This window comes from Phacochoerus africanus, chromosome 14 (genome assembly GCF_016906955.1).
Source record: "Phacochoerus africanus isolate WHEZ1 chromosome 14, ROS_Pafr_v1, whole genome shotgun sequence".
NCBI lineage: Eukaryota > Metazoa > Chordata > Mammalia > Artiodactyla > Suidae > Phacochoerus > Phacochoerus africanus.
The window spans coordinates 21,352,878-21,365,455 of NC_062557.1; the positions used below are offsets into that span (position 1 = coordinate 21,352,878).

Below are 12,578 nucleotides of genomic sequence, written 5' to 3' on the forward strand. Positions count from 1 at the left end.
TCCGGCTGCTGCTGGGATGGCTCTGAGGCTGGGCACGCACTGCTCTCCTGCCCTGGGTTTCATTTCGGGTTTCTTTCCAAGCGGCAGTGCCGGGAGTAAACCAGGCCAGCCACAGTGGCTCTGCAGGTACATAACTTCATAGTGAATTCTGACTCAAAGTCCGTGGGGGAAGCTGCTGTCAGCGAGAAGCATGTGGGTGCTCACTTGAGTTTGTGGGCTCCAGTTAACTCTTTCCCATACGCCATACTCTTTCTCTTTAGGGCATTTTTTTGGTTTTTTTTCCTTTTTACAGCTGCACTTGCGGCATATGAAAGTTCCTGGGCTAAGGGTGGAATCAGAGCTGCAGCTGAGGCCTACGCCACAGCAACAGCAATGCCAGACCCGAGCAACATTTGTGACCTATGCTGAAGCTTGAAGCAACATTGGATCCTTAACTCAGAGGCCAGGGATGGAATGTGCATCCTCTAAGAAATAATGATGGGTCCTTAACCCACTGAGCCACTAGGAGAGCTCCTTTACAGCATCTTTTTTTTTCTTCTTCTGTCTTTCTAGGGCCACACCTGTCGCACATGGAATTTCCCAGGATGGGGTTTTAATGGGAGCTACAGCTGCCTGCCTACGCCACAGCCACAGCAATGTGGGATCCAAGCTGCATCTGCGACCTACACCGTAGCTCATGGCAACACCAGATACTTAACCTATCGAGTGAGGCCAGGGATCAAACTTGCATCCTCATGGATGCTAGTTGGGTTCATTACCACTGAGCCATGACGGGAACTCCTCTTTACAGCTTCTCTATGGTACAAGCCTCTTTCAAACCCATCCTAATTCTCTTCACGATGGAGCTAATCAGATCCTGCATGGCCCTGCCTTTAATGAGTATTTACTCCATTTGCTGGTGCTTTTTAATTATAACACTGTTTCCATTTGGCCTGAGGTTCTCAGCCTTGGCTGCTCATTGGAATGACCTGGAGAATTTTTAAAAATCTGCATGCCTGGTCAGACCCCCAGAAATCCTGATTTATGTGGTCTGGGATATGGCCTTGCTTTGGGCTTTTTAAAAGCTCTCTAAGTGATTCCCACATGGAGCCAGTATTGCGAGTCCCTTCAGTAGGCGGAGGGCCTTTTGACAAAGGCAGCTGGGAGCTTGGGGGCTCAGGGCAGCTCTGACATAGACCATGGCACCATCTGATCCCTATGTTGTATTTTGGCTATTCCTTAGTTAAAGCTTTTTTTCTCTTCTTCTGAACTTTATCATTTTTTAAAATAAAGAACTATTTTTTGTTCTCTGTTCCTATTTTATATTATTTATTTTATATTTTTTTGAACTTAAATTTATCATTTAAAAAATTAAATTTAATTTGCCATTTTAAAAATTAAGAACTATTTTTTATTCTCTGTTCCTATTTTACGTTATTTATTTTATTTTTGATTTTTAGGGCCATACCTGGCATATGAAAATTCCCAGGCTAGGGGTTGAATCGGAGCTACAGCTGCTGGCCTACACCTCAGCCACAGCAATGTGGCACCCGAGTGTCTGTGATCTACACCACAGCTCATGGCAGTGCCGGATCCTTAACCCACTGAGCAAGGCCAGGGATCAAACCTGCATCCTTAGGATACTAGTCAGGATTATTATCGCTGAGCCACGGCAGGAACCCCGGTTTGTGGCGACTCTGCATCGAGCAAGTCTATGAGCGTCATTTTTTCTGGCAGCATTTGGTCACTTTGTGTTTCTGTGTCACATTCTTGGTAATTCTCACAAATGTATTCATTTTTATTATATTTGTTATGGTATCTGTGATCAGTGATCTTTGATGTTACTGCTAGGACTTTCTGAAGGCTCAGATGATGGTTAGCATTTTTTTTTTTTAGCAATAAAGTATTTTAAAATTAAGGTGTGTACATTTAAAAAAGACATAATGCTATGGAATACCCCAGAGTCTATGGCATAGTGTAAATATAATTTTATATTCACTGAGAAACCTAAAAATTCATGTGACTGGCTTAATTGGGATATTTGCTTGTCTGTCATGGTCTGGAACTTGAACCTGCAGTCTCTCCGAGGTATACCTGTATCTTCTGCTATTTGGGTGAGAATTAAATGGGCAATTTAATGCCAGGCACCCAGCACAGTGCCTGGCACTTGGATACACTGAGTAAGTGCTGGTGATGATTTTGAAGGCTGGTCTGATGGGTCTCATTCCACGTAGCTGCTATTTGCATCAACCCTCCTGCCCGATACCACTGTCTTCTCCAAGCAGTTAATCCAGACTCAGAAACTGCGACTGGCTGTTGCAGGAAGTCAAACTGAGAGCTGAGGTACTCTAACCCTTTCAATTTTGCAAGAAGAAACTGAAGCCCAGAGAGATCAAGTGACTTTCCCAAGGTCACACAGCTAGTTGGAAGATAGCATCTCTGTCTCGATTTTTCTTCAGCAATGCATTTCAGGGAGCAGGGCCGGGTGGCATTTTCCTTCCCTACCCTTTCACCGACTCCTCTAGAAACATATGAAAGATAAGACAAGTACTCACACTTCACTGAAACTTCAATATTATACAGAGAAGATGCTTGAATAAAACGTGGTTCTATACCACACACATATGAAGCGCGAAATGTATGAGTCTACAAGTATCACAGGCGGAACCAAAAACCCACTGGTCTCTCCTGCTGCTTTCTTGGGAGGTGCCTAAGGGCTTCTACAACTGGAGGCACCTGCTCCTGGTCTCCTGGCTTCACTCACTGGGGGGCTGATTCACTCGGGTTCTGGTCTCCGTGGTCCCCAAGTGAGCGCCCCACTGCAGAGCGTGAGAGCAGAGCCTGTTCTCACCTGTTCCCCAAAGAAAACCAAGGGGAGGATCCGGAGAAGGTCAAGACCAGCATCCGCCCACAGAGATGCTCGGGGCCTTGACCTCCTTTCCCAAGGCGGGGTCCCTCACCTGCCCTCACTCAGGTGCATCTGGCTGAAAGGATGTCCTGATTCTTAGGCTGTCGTTGTGCCTTGACTTGGTCCTCTCCTCCCTCATATAATGTTCTTCCCCCGGGGAGGAGGAGGAGGAGGAGGGCGCCGAGGCTCTTTCTCCTCCCTCCCTGGGTATACACCCCCGCCAGGATCAGTGCAGCTTCTGCCACCCACACATTTTCTCCCTCAGAGGCCAGGCCTCTTCCCACAGGGCAGATGCTCTCATTAAAAGGAGGGGTCGCTGCCCCACGAAACTGCAGCCTTTCTCAGGGCTCTTCCGGATGGGGGTGGTGGTGCAGGGGGCAAGGTCATTGGTGGCAAAGGGCCAGGCCTGGCAGCCCCGCCCTGGTAATGAAAGCCCCGGCATGGAGCTGGTCCTTTGAAGCTGTGTCCTGAAGGTGTGTCCTGGTGATCAATGACCGGCGCCTGGAGTCCTGTGTTAGGCAAATGACAAGCTTGGCATCTTTTATGACAACAGGAACTCCTTATTGGAAACCAAATTATAAATTAATGAGCAGCTTCCTCTGGGACCAGGTAGTAACATCAACCCCCCTCTATGATGACTTTCTAGCCTAAGCCCCCTCACGCCAAGGGTATAAAAAGGCCCGAGCAGAATGGAGTTGGCAGCACTGGCACCTCAGGTAGCTGTGGTCGAAGTAGTGGCAGCTTCCCCACCATGACGGCTAAGTGCTCCCCGGCCTCCATCAAGAGCTGCCCCCGGCCCTCATCCGTCTGTTCCAGCAGCACGAGCTGCCGGCCGGAGCTGTGCCTGGGTTACGTCTGCCAGCCCGTGACGTGTGTGCCCTCCCTCTGCATGCCCACCACCTACCGGCCAGCCAGCTGCCTCTCCAAGGTCTACCTGGCTGGCTCCTGCCGGCCCAGCAGCTGCCGCCTGATCAGCGGCATCTCCAGCTCCTTGGGTAGCTACAGCTCCGTGGGTAGCTATGGTGGGTACCACGAAGGCTCCTTCAATGGCAACGAGAAGGAGACCCTGCAGTTCCTGAACGACCGGCTGGCCAACTACCTGGAGAAGGTGCGCCAGCTGGAGCAGGACAATGTGGAGCTGGAGAGCAAAATCCAAGAGGCCTCCCAGTCTCAAGTGCCCACCTTGAGTCCTAACTACCAGTCTTATTTCAAGACCATCGAGGAGCTGCAGCAGAAGGTGAGGGCAAGTGGCAACAGACTCCCTGGGAAAAGGTGACCTGAATAGCTGGTCATCTGGATTTGAAACTCATTAATTTATTAAGCTGTGTTCGGGGAAATGAGACTTCCCTGGGGCGTGGGATCATCTCATAATCCGAGCGCTCAGCCGGAGCTCTAACATGGAAAGAGGCCTGGGATCTAGTTCCCGTTCGGTCACTGATTCATTGCATGACTCCAGGAGGTCCCGTTCCTGGGCTTCGGTTTTCTCATTTGTGAAATGGGGAAAATAAGGGTCCTTCTGTGCAGAAACTTCCATGGGTTGATGCAGGCCAAGTGCAGGCACAGTCCCTGGTCCATGGTACGTTTCTGGTAAATGTGAGTGCTTGTTCAAGACCAGCCATAAAAAAGAACAAAATGATGCCATCTGCAGCAACATGGTTGTAATTAGAGATTCTCGTACAAAGTGAAGTAAGTCAGAAAGAAAAGACAAATACCATAGGATATCATTTATATGTGGAATCTAAAATATGGCACAGATGAACCTATCTACGGAAGAGAAAGAGACTCACAGATATAGAGAACAGACTTGTAGTTGCCAAGGGCAAGGGAGAGGGAGTGGGATGGACTAGGAGTCTGGGCTTAGTAGATGCAAACTATTACATTTAGAATAGATAGGCAATAAGGTTCTGCTCTACACCACAAGGAACTATATCCAATCACTTGCGATCGAACATGATAGAAGATAATAGAAATTTAAATGTATGTATGACTGGGTCAGGTTGCTGAACAGCAGAAATCGACCCAACATGATAAATCAACTATACTTTAATAAAAAAAACCTAAAAAAAATAGAAGACCCTTCTAACTGTCGCCTGAATGAATTCAGACTTAACAAAGGCGTTTCTTTCCATGTTGCTCATGGCACCCAAAATGGGGCAGATTTATGAAAACATGTACGTTTAAAAAATAAACTTAAGGACTAGCAGTTCACTGAATGTCCCCCAGAGTTCCAGGGGCTTCTGTAGGGATGGCTATATGGGACTGCTAAGCCACTCTAGCTACCGGCTTCTCTGTATCCGGGTTCTTTTTCCTTCTTCTTGTCTGGGACTGAGCCCTCTGTGTGCTGTGGCCCCCAGATTCTGTGCACCAGGGCAGAGAATGCCAGGATGATCGTGCATATGGATAACGCCAAGCTGGCGGCTGACGATTTCAGGACCAAGTGAGTTTGGCCAGGGCCTGGGGCGGGAAACCGGGGCGGGTCCTTCTGCCCTCACATGCTTGGGGGCAGCGTTCCTTTAGTTTCACAGACAGCTGGAAAAAGCTCCAGTGGCCCAAGGTCTTCCCTGAGTTCGGTACTCAGTGTCACCCCAGAGCTGACCTTGTCCTTGAACAGGTACGAGACGGAGCTGGCCATGCGGCAGCTGGTGGAGGCTGATACCAACGGCCTGCGCCGAATCCTGGATGAGCTGACGCTGTGCAAGGCTGACCTGGAGATGCAGGTGGAGTCCTTGAAAGAGGAGCTGATGTGCCTCAAGAAGAACCACGAGGAGGTGAGGCCCGGAGTCCGGCCCTGGGGAGCAGAGTGGGAAGAACGGGGCGATGGGGATTGGGGTGGGCGTTGGGTAGGTGTTTGTGGAAATTCCTGGACCTGCCCCATATCCTTTCTGTCACTGTGCCCAACTTAGTCCACCTTTCTGGACCTCCTCATTTGTAAAATGGGACTGCCTGTATCAACGAGGCTGCGGTGAGAAGGAAATTCGGTGAGAAGGAAATGCGGTCGTGGGTCTCAGACCCCCGTCCCTTGGCTGGTGGGAAAGGCGCAGGCCCTTCCCTTCCGCATTTCCTGGCCTCGCGAGACAACCAGGTGCTTGTGGTGACTTGCTTTTCTCGCGAGACCCGCAGAGCAGGGGCGGGGCGGTGCTCAAAGACCAGAGAGGTTGCTTTCCGGAAGTGGTGCGGGATGGCCCGTCTGTCGCTACCAGGGTGGACGGCGGGGTGACCCCATGGCTTCTCGGGGGAGCGGGAACGGCGGTGCTTTTCTTCCTTGTTCTCCCCCCATCCTCGTGCCTCTTCCTCTCTTCCATTCACACATAAGTACACGTAATCCAAGAGCCACACATCAACCCTCTTCTTTCTGATTTTTTCTTCTTTCTTGCAGGTCCTTAGAGAGAAATCCCTCCATTCAGGTGCCTGGGTGCTGCCAAGCCCACCTGAGCCCCGGGTTTTTTGTTTTGTTTTTTCTCTCTGCTTCCCTGGGTTGACTCTCACCCTCTTGATTTGGGATTTGAGCAAAGGGCCTCTGAATCTTGGCTGGGTTTCCTTAGGCTTAAGAGGCCACCTCAGTAACTATCAGTCACCACATACTTGCGGAGCGCCCGCGGGGACCTGACTCAGACCAGCTAAATCAGAAAACTGGGAACTGGCCCAGGAAGCCACTAATGAGGTCTCACACAGTCGGCAGCCTCGGCAACCACTTTCTCTCCTTGGCAGCCAAGCCTGGGAGGCGGCTGCCCTAATGTGGGCCTTGAAGCAACTGACACCAGGCTTCTGCTGCCCTCCTTCCCAGCTGAATGCAGGCTGGGGGGTGGGGATGGGGTCAGGGAGACAGAGCACAGATTTCCCATCTTAGTCCCCATGGATCAAACAAGCTCCCATGCTGCTTGCTCTTGGATTCTGCCAAAGTGACAGGAAGCCCCTCCCATCCCAGCGGTGTCCCCGTGGAGCTGGCAGACCACTGGATACCAGAGTCCACACAGGGCCCCTCTAATGCAGAGGTCTTTAGCATCCTTCGTTCCATCTCTTCGCACCTCCCTGGGGAGGTGAGCCACGATCGTGTGACTTCACACTAGCCTGGTGCTCTTGTGTCTTTCCAGGAAGTTGGTGCCCTCCAGGGCCAGCTTGGGGACCGCCTGAACATCGAGGTAGACGCCGCGCCCCCCGTGGACCTGAACAGGGTGCTGGAAGAGATGCGTTGTCAATACGAGGCTCTGGTGGAGTCCAACCACAGGGATGTGGAGGAGTGGTTCACCATGCAGGTGGGCCTCTCGCAGGGGGACTGACCTCCCTGGGGTCCCTGAGAGGCACTCCCAACCTTCTCCTGTCTCCCCCATTGCAGATGGAAGAGCTTAACCAGCAGGTGGCCACCAGCTCTGAGCAGCTTCAGAGCTACCAGTCGGACGCCATTGATCTGAGACGAACAGTCAACATGCTGGAGATTGAGCTGCAGGCTCAGCATAGCCTGGTGAGTGCGAGGGGTGGGCACCTTTCCCCCAGCTCTGGGTCCCAGGCATCAGTGAGTGTAAGTGGAGGCATCTAGGGAGGAAGAGGAGGAGGAGGAGAGGGGAGGGGAGAGGAAGGGGGGAGGGGGAGGGGGAGGAGGTCCGGATTCAGCCACCATGCTTGCCTGTCCAGCCGACCTCTCCTGGAGGGAGATTCCTCCCAAGACCCAGCTCAGAGATCAATGTGGGTTAAATGCCACTCCCCAAGAAGGCTCGTTCTCTGCTTAGGTTGCTCTTCCAACCCAAGCTTCTAGACCCTGCCTGTGGAGCTTTAAAAAATTCTCCATGGAGTTCCTATCGTGGCTCAGCAGAAACAGATCTGACTAGTATCCATGAGGATGCAGGTTTGATCCCTTCCCTGCTCAGTGGGTTAAGGATCTGGTGTTGCCATGAACCGTGGTGTGGGTCACAGATGTGGCTCGGATTTGGTGGTGCTGTGGCTGTGGTGGAGGCTGGTGGCCACAGCTCCGATTAGACCCCTAGCCTGGGAACCTCCCCATGCTGCGGGTGCAGTCCTAAAAAACCAAACGACAACAACAACACTCCAAAACCCCCCAAAACATCCATGCCTGGCTCCTCCATGTGTGAATTAAATCAGAGTCTCTGGAAGTGGGGCCTGGGCATGGGTGTTTTTTAGACGCTCCCACGTGATTCTAACATGCAGCCGGGTTGAAGCCCACTGACCTCAGTGATGCTATGGTGGGTGTATGTGTGGAGGAGCCTCGTGAACCCCAGGACCAAGCCTGAAGAAGGAATAAGGGAGTTAGGATGAATGCGGGCTCAAACCCTGGGCTGTCACTTCCCAGCTGTTTAACCTTGAACAGGTCACTTGACCTTTCTGGGCTTCAGTGCAGCAGGCCCTTCCTACCTGCTCAGTGACTCAGGTAGGGGGGGCTCATTCCCAATTCCAAAGAGAGACTTGGCTCTTCCTCTTCTTTTTTTCAATTGAATGAAAGATCCTTTAAATCATATAGTGCTTTACCATTTTCAAAAGTTTCATACACATGCTTTCATATAATCCTATAATCATCCTTTCCCTCTACTGTATCTCCCCTTTACTTTCTCCCCACTGGTAACCACTAGTTTGTTTTACTTTTTAGATCCCACATATAAGTGATATCAGAGAGTAATTGTCTTTCTCTGACTTATTTCACTCAGCTTAATGCCCTCCAAGTCCATCCATGTTGCTGCAAATGGCCAAATTTCATTCTTTTTTTTTGTCTTTTGTCTTTTTTGTTGTTGTTGTTGTTGCTATTTCTTTGGGCCGCTCCCGCGGCATATGGAGGTTCCCAGGCTAGGGGTTGAATTGGAGCTATAGCCACCAGCCTACGCCAGAGCCACAGCAACGCGGGATCCGAGCCTCGTCTGCAACCTACACCACAGCTCACGGCAACGCCGGATCCTTAACCCACTGAGCAAGGGCAGGGACCGAACCCGCAACCTCATGGTTCCTAGATGGATTCGTTAACCACTGCACCACGACGGGAACTCCAAATTTCATTCTTTTTTATGGCTGAGTCGTATTCCATTGTGGATCAAGGGTTAGGTTGACAGTTAGGTTGCTTCCATATCTTGGCTACTGTGAATAGTGCTGCCGTGAACACTAGGGTGAGTATATCTTTCTGAATTAGTATTTCTGTTTCCTTCCAATATATACACAGGAGTGGAATTGGTGGATCATATGGTAGTTCTATTTTTAACGTTTTGAGACACCTCCATACTGTTTCCCACAGTGGCTGCTTCCTGGTTCTTTCTGAGCCAGGCCACGGAACATAGGTCCACTCTTCATAGTCATTTTGTCTTTCCTTTTGCCGTAGAGGGACTCTCTGGAGAACACGCTGACGGAGACGGAGGCCCGCTACAGCTCGCAGCTGGCCCAGGTGCAGAGCCTGATCGGCAACGTGGAGGCTCAGCTGGCGGAGATCCGGGCTGACCTGGAGCGTCAGAACCAGGAGTACCAGGTGCTGCTGGACGCGCGGGCCCGGCTGGAGTGTGAGATCAACACGTACCGGGGGCTGCTGGAGAGCGAGGACTGCAAGTAGGTGGCATGGGTGGAGTTTGGTGCAGCTTATAGGAAGCAACAGATCTACCTATAAGATAGAACCCTGCCATGACCAGGAAGGGATCAGGAAGCTGGGATGATCCGAAGAAGCCAGGTGGGTATTCAGCTGCCATCCCAAACCTGGCCCATTGGGACGATTCTGTTCTATTTCCAGTCAACCGACTCCAAGGGCTCAGCATGTGCCAGGTGCCATGGGGGACTCTGAGGGGGATGATGACAAGGCACCTGTCCTCAAGTTTTTTCTGTCTGTTTGGGGAGAGAGACAGGCAACCGGAGATCGGGGTTGGGGGCTGGTTTGGGCACTTGGGAGGACTCGGCACCTTCACGTGATGAGCTGTGGTGGGAGAGGAGGCAGAAAAGATCAGGCGAGCCCTGTTCAGTGGGGGAACCATGAGGGCCACGTTGGGGAGGCGGGGCTCGACTTTACGGGCAACTGGGAGGCCTTGCTTTTTTTGAAGGGGAAATGCCTGGCTCCCCCACCAGACGGTAAACGTCTGGAACTCGGAGACAATAGAAAAAATTTTTATCCCCTGCCTCTGGTGCATAGCAAGTGTTTGGTAAATATTTCTTGACGGAGTCAGTAACAGCTCAAAGCAGCTTTCCAGGAAGATGGCACAGATGGCAGCAAGAAGGGCTGAGTAGAGAGAGGGAGGAGGAGCTGGGGGGAGCTGATCAGGAGGCCCTGGTCATGGTCAAGGTAATCAACAATGGGGAGGGTCTGAACCAGGGCAGTGGCGGCATCTGACCCCAGCGGCATTACAGGGAGAAGCGAGTGGCAGGGTGTGGTGGCTGTCTGGGTGCAGGATACCTCTGAGCCTTGGGTACCTGGTGTGCTGATTATAGGTAGACATTCCGCCTCGTTGCTCTGTCATTTAGCATCTTGTCCTCCAGGGCAAGAGTTGCAAAGTCAGATGTTTTTCAAGGAGCAGGCCGTTAACACGCATGAGTGACATAGGTCACGGTGCGACACTGGAGAAGCAGGGAGCTATGCCTTGTCCAGCAAGGGTGGTGCCGCCTCCGCTCAGGGCCATTTCTACATGAGATGCAGATCCAGTACTGCCGGATCTTCTTCTTATTCAGGGAAGCTGGGAATCTGGATTTCTTTTCTCTTTTTTCCCTCTTCTTTCTTGGCTGCCCTGCGGCATATGGAGTTCCTGGGCCAGGGATCAGATCTGAGCCACAGTTTCGGCTTACATCATAGCTGTGGGCAACACCGGATCCTTTTAACCCACACGCCGGCCTGGGAATCAAACTTCTGGGCGCTGCAGAGATGTGGCTGATCCTGTTGTGCCACAGCGGGAACTCTGGGATTTCTTTTCAATGTTAAGTTCTCCTGATTCTTTAACTATCTTCAACCAATTAAAAAAAAAATACAGTGCCAGCCAAGTAAAACACATTCTAGGCTGGATGCCCATCGCAGTCTCTGGGCTGTTTGGCCTCTGTCTAATGCCAGTGGGTCGTTTCTTGTTTTGAGCTCACACCCATTAGTTCTCTGAGATCATTCTTTTTCCTTTTGTCATGTATTCCTTCTATATTAATTGATGAATTTATCTTATTCCACACATTCTTGTTAAGGGCCCACTGGAGGCTAGGGAAGCAGGGTGGGCATCCATACATAGCTGCTGAAATCACTGCCTGGGGGGAGGCAGCCCACCGGAGAATAGAATAATGACAGATCACTCTGGAAGGCGGTACATGGTCCCATAGGGGGATTTGACACTGAGATCAGGGGAGGCTCCAGGGAGGATGTGACAGTTGAGTTGGAGGAGGCTTCCTCCTGGCAAAAATGGAAGCCACTGAGGTTTTGGGGCTGGTGGGGGCGGTGATGGGGGGAAAGGCTGATATGGCTGTTTGTAGATCACTCTGGCCACGAAGCTGAGGATGGGTAGGAGGGGCAAGAGTGGGTGGGGGAGACCAGGGAGGAAGCTGCTGGGGTCACGGTGGAAGAGGATGAGGTTAGGACAGGGGAAAACGGAGTGGAGAAGGCGGGCAGTGGGTGCGATTGAGAGGCATGGGGGAGGGGAGAGCATTGATGGGACTGGTTCCCAAGCAGAGCTGCTTTTTCTAATCCTTCCCATGGGCCTTTCTCCTTCAGGTTGCCTTGTAACCCATGCTCCACTGCTTCCTGTCCCCAGAGTGCATCCTCCTCCAGTGCACCCCGCCCGGTCGGCGTGCCCTGCACGGTCTGTGTACCTGGCATGCCTTGTCCCCAGGGCCGCTTCTGAAGTCCCTCCGCGTCGCTGGATCCTGGAGGGACGGGAGCTGGGTGGCTGGTGCCTCCTCAGGCGGAGAGCGGTTCGGTGGCCACCTCGGGAGCAGGGCCAGCCCAGTGGGCAAGCAGGGCCACCAGCAGTGCCAGGAGGTGGGCTGTCCCCAGGGTGCTCTGATGTTGCAGGGGGCGCCCTAACTCCCGCTTCTTAGAAATGTCAACTCTCCTTACCGTGGGCTAGTGGCTCTCTTTGCGGATGTTTCTTGTGGTCCCCGCTGCCTCAGAGCGGCGCCCTTTGTTAACTGGCCAATAAAGCCTCATTCACTGGCCCTTGCAAACATGACTTTCTCTGCTCATCACTGATGCTGCTCTCTCCACCGGCCAGATCTCCTCGGTTGCGCTCCAGAGGAATGTGGCCAAGTTCTATCTTTATTTTTATGCCTTTTCTGTTTGGTGGAGAATTGAGAGGTATTTACTAAAAAGCCTGCATGCCATAAACCAGTTAAAACCAGGCCATTGGGCCGGAGTCAAGTACTAAAAGAATAAAGAGAGAAGGGAGATGATTATGCCAGAACGGCGCGCTAGACCGCTCTTAATTAAGAATAATACTGTGGAGTTCCTGTCGTGGCGCAGTGGTTAACGAATCCGACTAGGAACCATGAGGTTGCGGGTTCGGTCCCTGCCCTTGCTCAGTGGGTTAAGGATCCGGCGTTGCCGTGAGCTGTGGTGTAGGTTGCAGACTCGGCACGGATCCTGAGTTGCTGTGGCTCTGGCGTAGGGCGGTGGCTACAGCTTCGATTCGACCCCTAGCCTGGGAACCTCCATATGCCACGGGAGTGGCCCAAGAAATAGCAAAAAGACAAAAAAAAAAAAAGAATAATACTGTGATAACTCCGCCCCTAAACTTCATTACAGCTGGTACAA

At 51.7% G+C, this 12,578-nt stretch overlaps 1 protein-coding gene across 1 annotated transcript; it reads left to right on the top strand.

Moving 5' to 3' along the window:
- Positions 1 to 3,594: 3,594 nt before the first annotated feature.
- Positions 3,595 to 11,992, top strand: KRT32 (keratin 32). Its single transcript, XM_047758473.1, has 7 exons — positions 3,595 to 4,124; positions 5,242 to 5,324; positions 5,499 to 5,655; positions 6,979 to 7,140; positions 7,221 to 7,346; positions 9,201 to 9,421; positions 11,541 to 11,992. Exons 1-7 carry the CDS (start codon positions 3,639 to 3,641, stop codon positions 11,668 to 11,670), a joined length of 1,365 nt encoding a protein of 454 aa, XP_047614429.1. The 5' UTR covers positions 3,595 to 3,638; the 3' UTR covers positions 11,671 to 11,992.
- The last annotated feature ends 586 nt before the right edge of the window (positions 11,993 to 12,578 follow it).

Excerpts from the sequence above, each read along its gene's own strand:
- KRT32 (XM_047758473.1), top strand. The coding sequence starts at position 3,639 with ATGACGGCTAAGTGCTCCCCGGCCTCCATCAAGAGCTGCCCCCGGCCC. Across the intron at positions 4,125-5,241 it reads TCGAGGAGCTGCAGCAGAAG|ATTCTGTGCACCAGGGCAGA; the intron begins GTGAGGGCAAGT and ends TGTGGCCCCCAG. Across the intron at positions 7,141-7,220 it reads AGGAGTGGTTCACCATGCAG|ATGGAAGAGCTTAACCAGCA; the intron begins GTGGGCCTCTCG and ends CCCCCATTGCAG.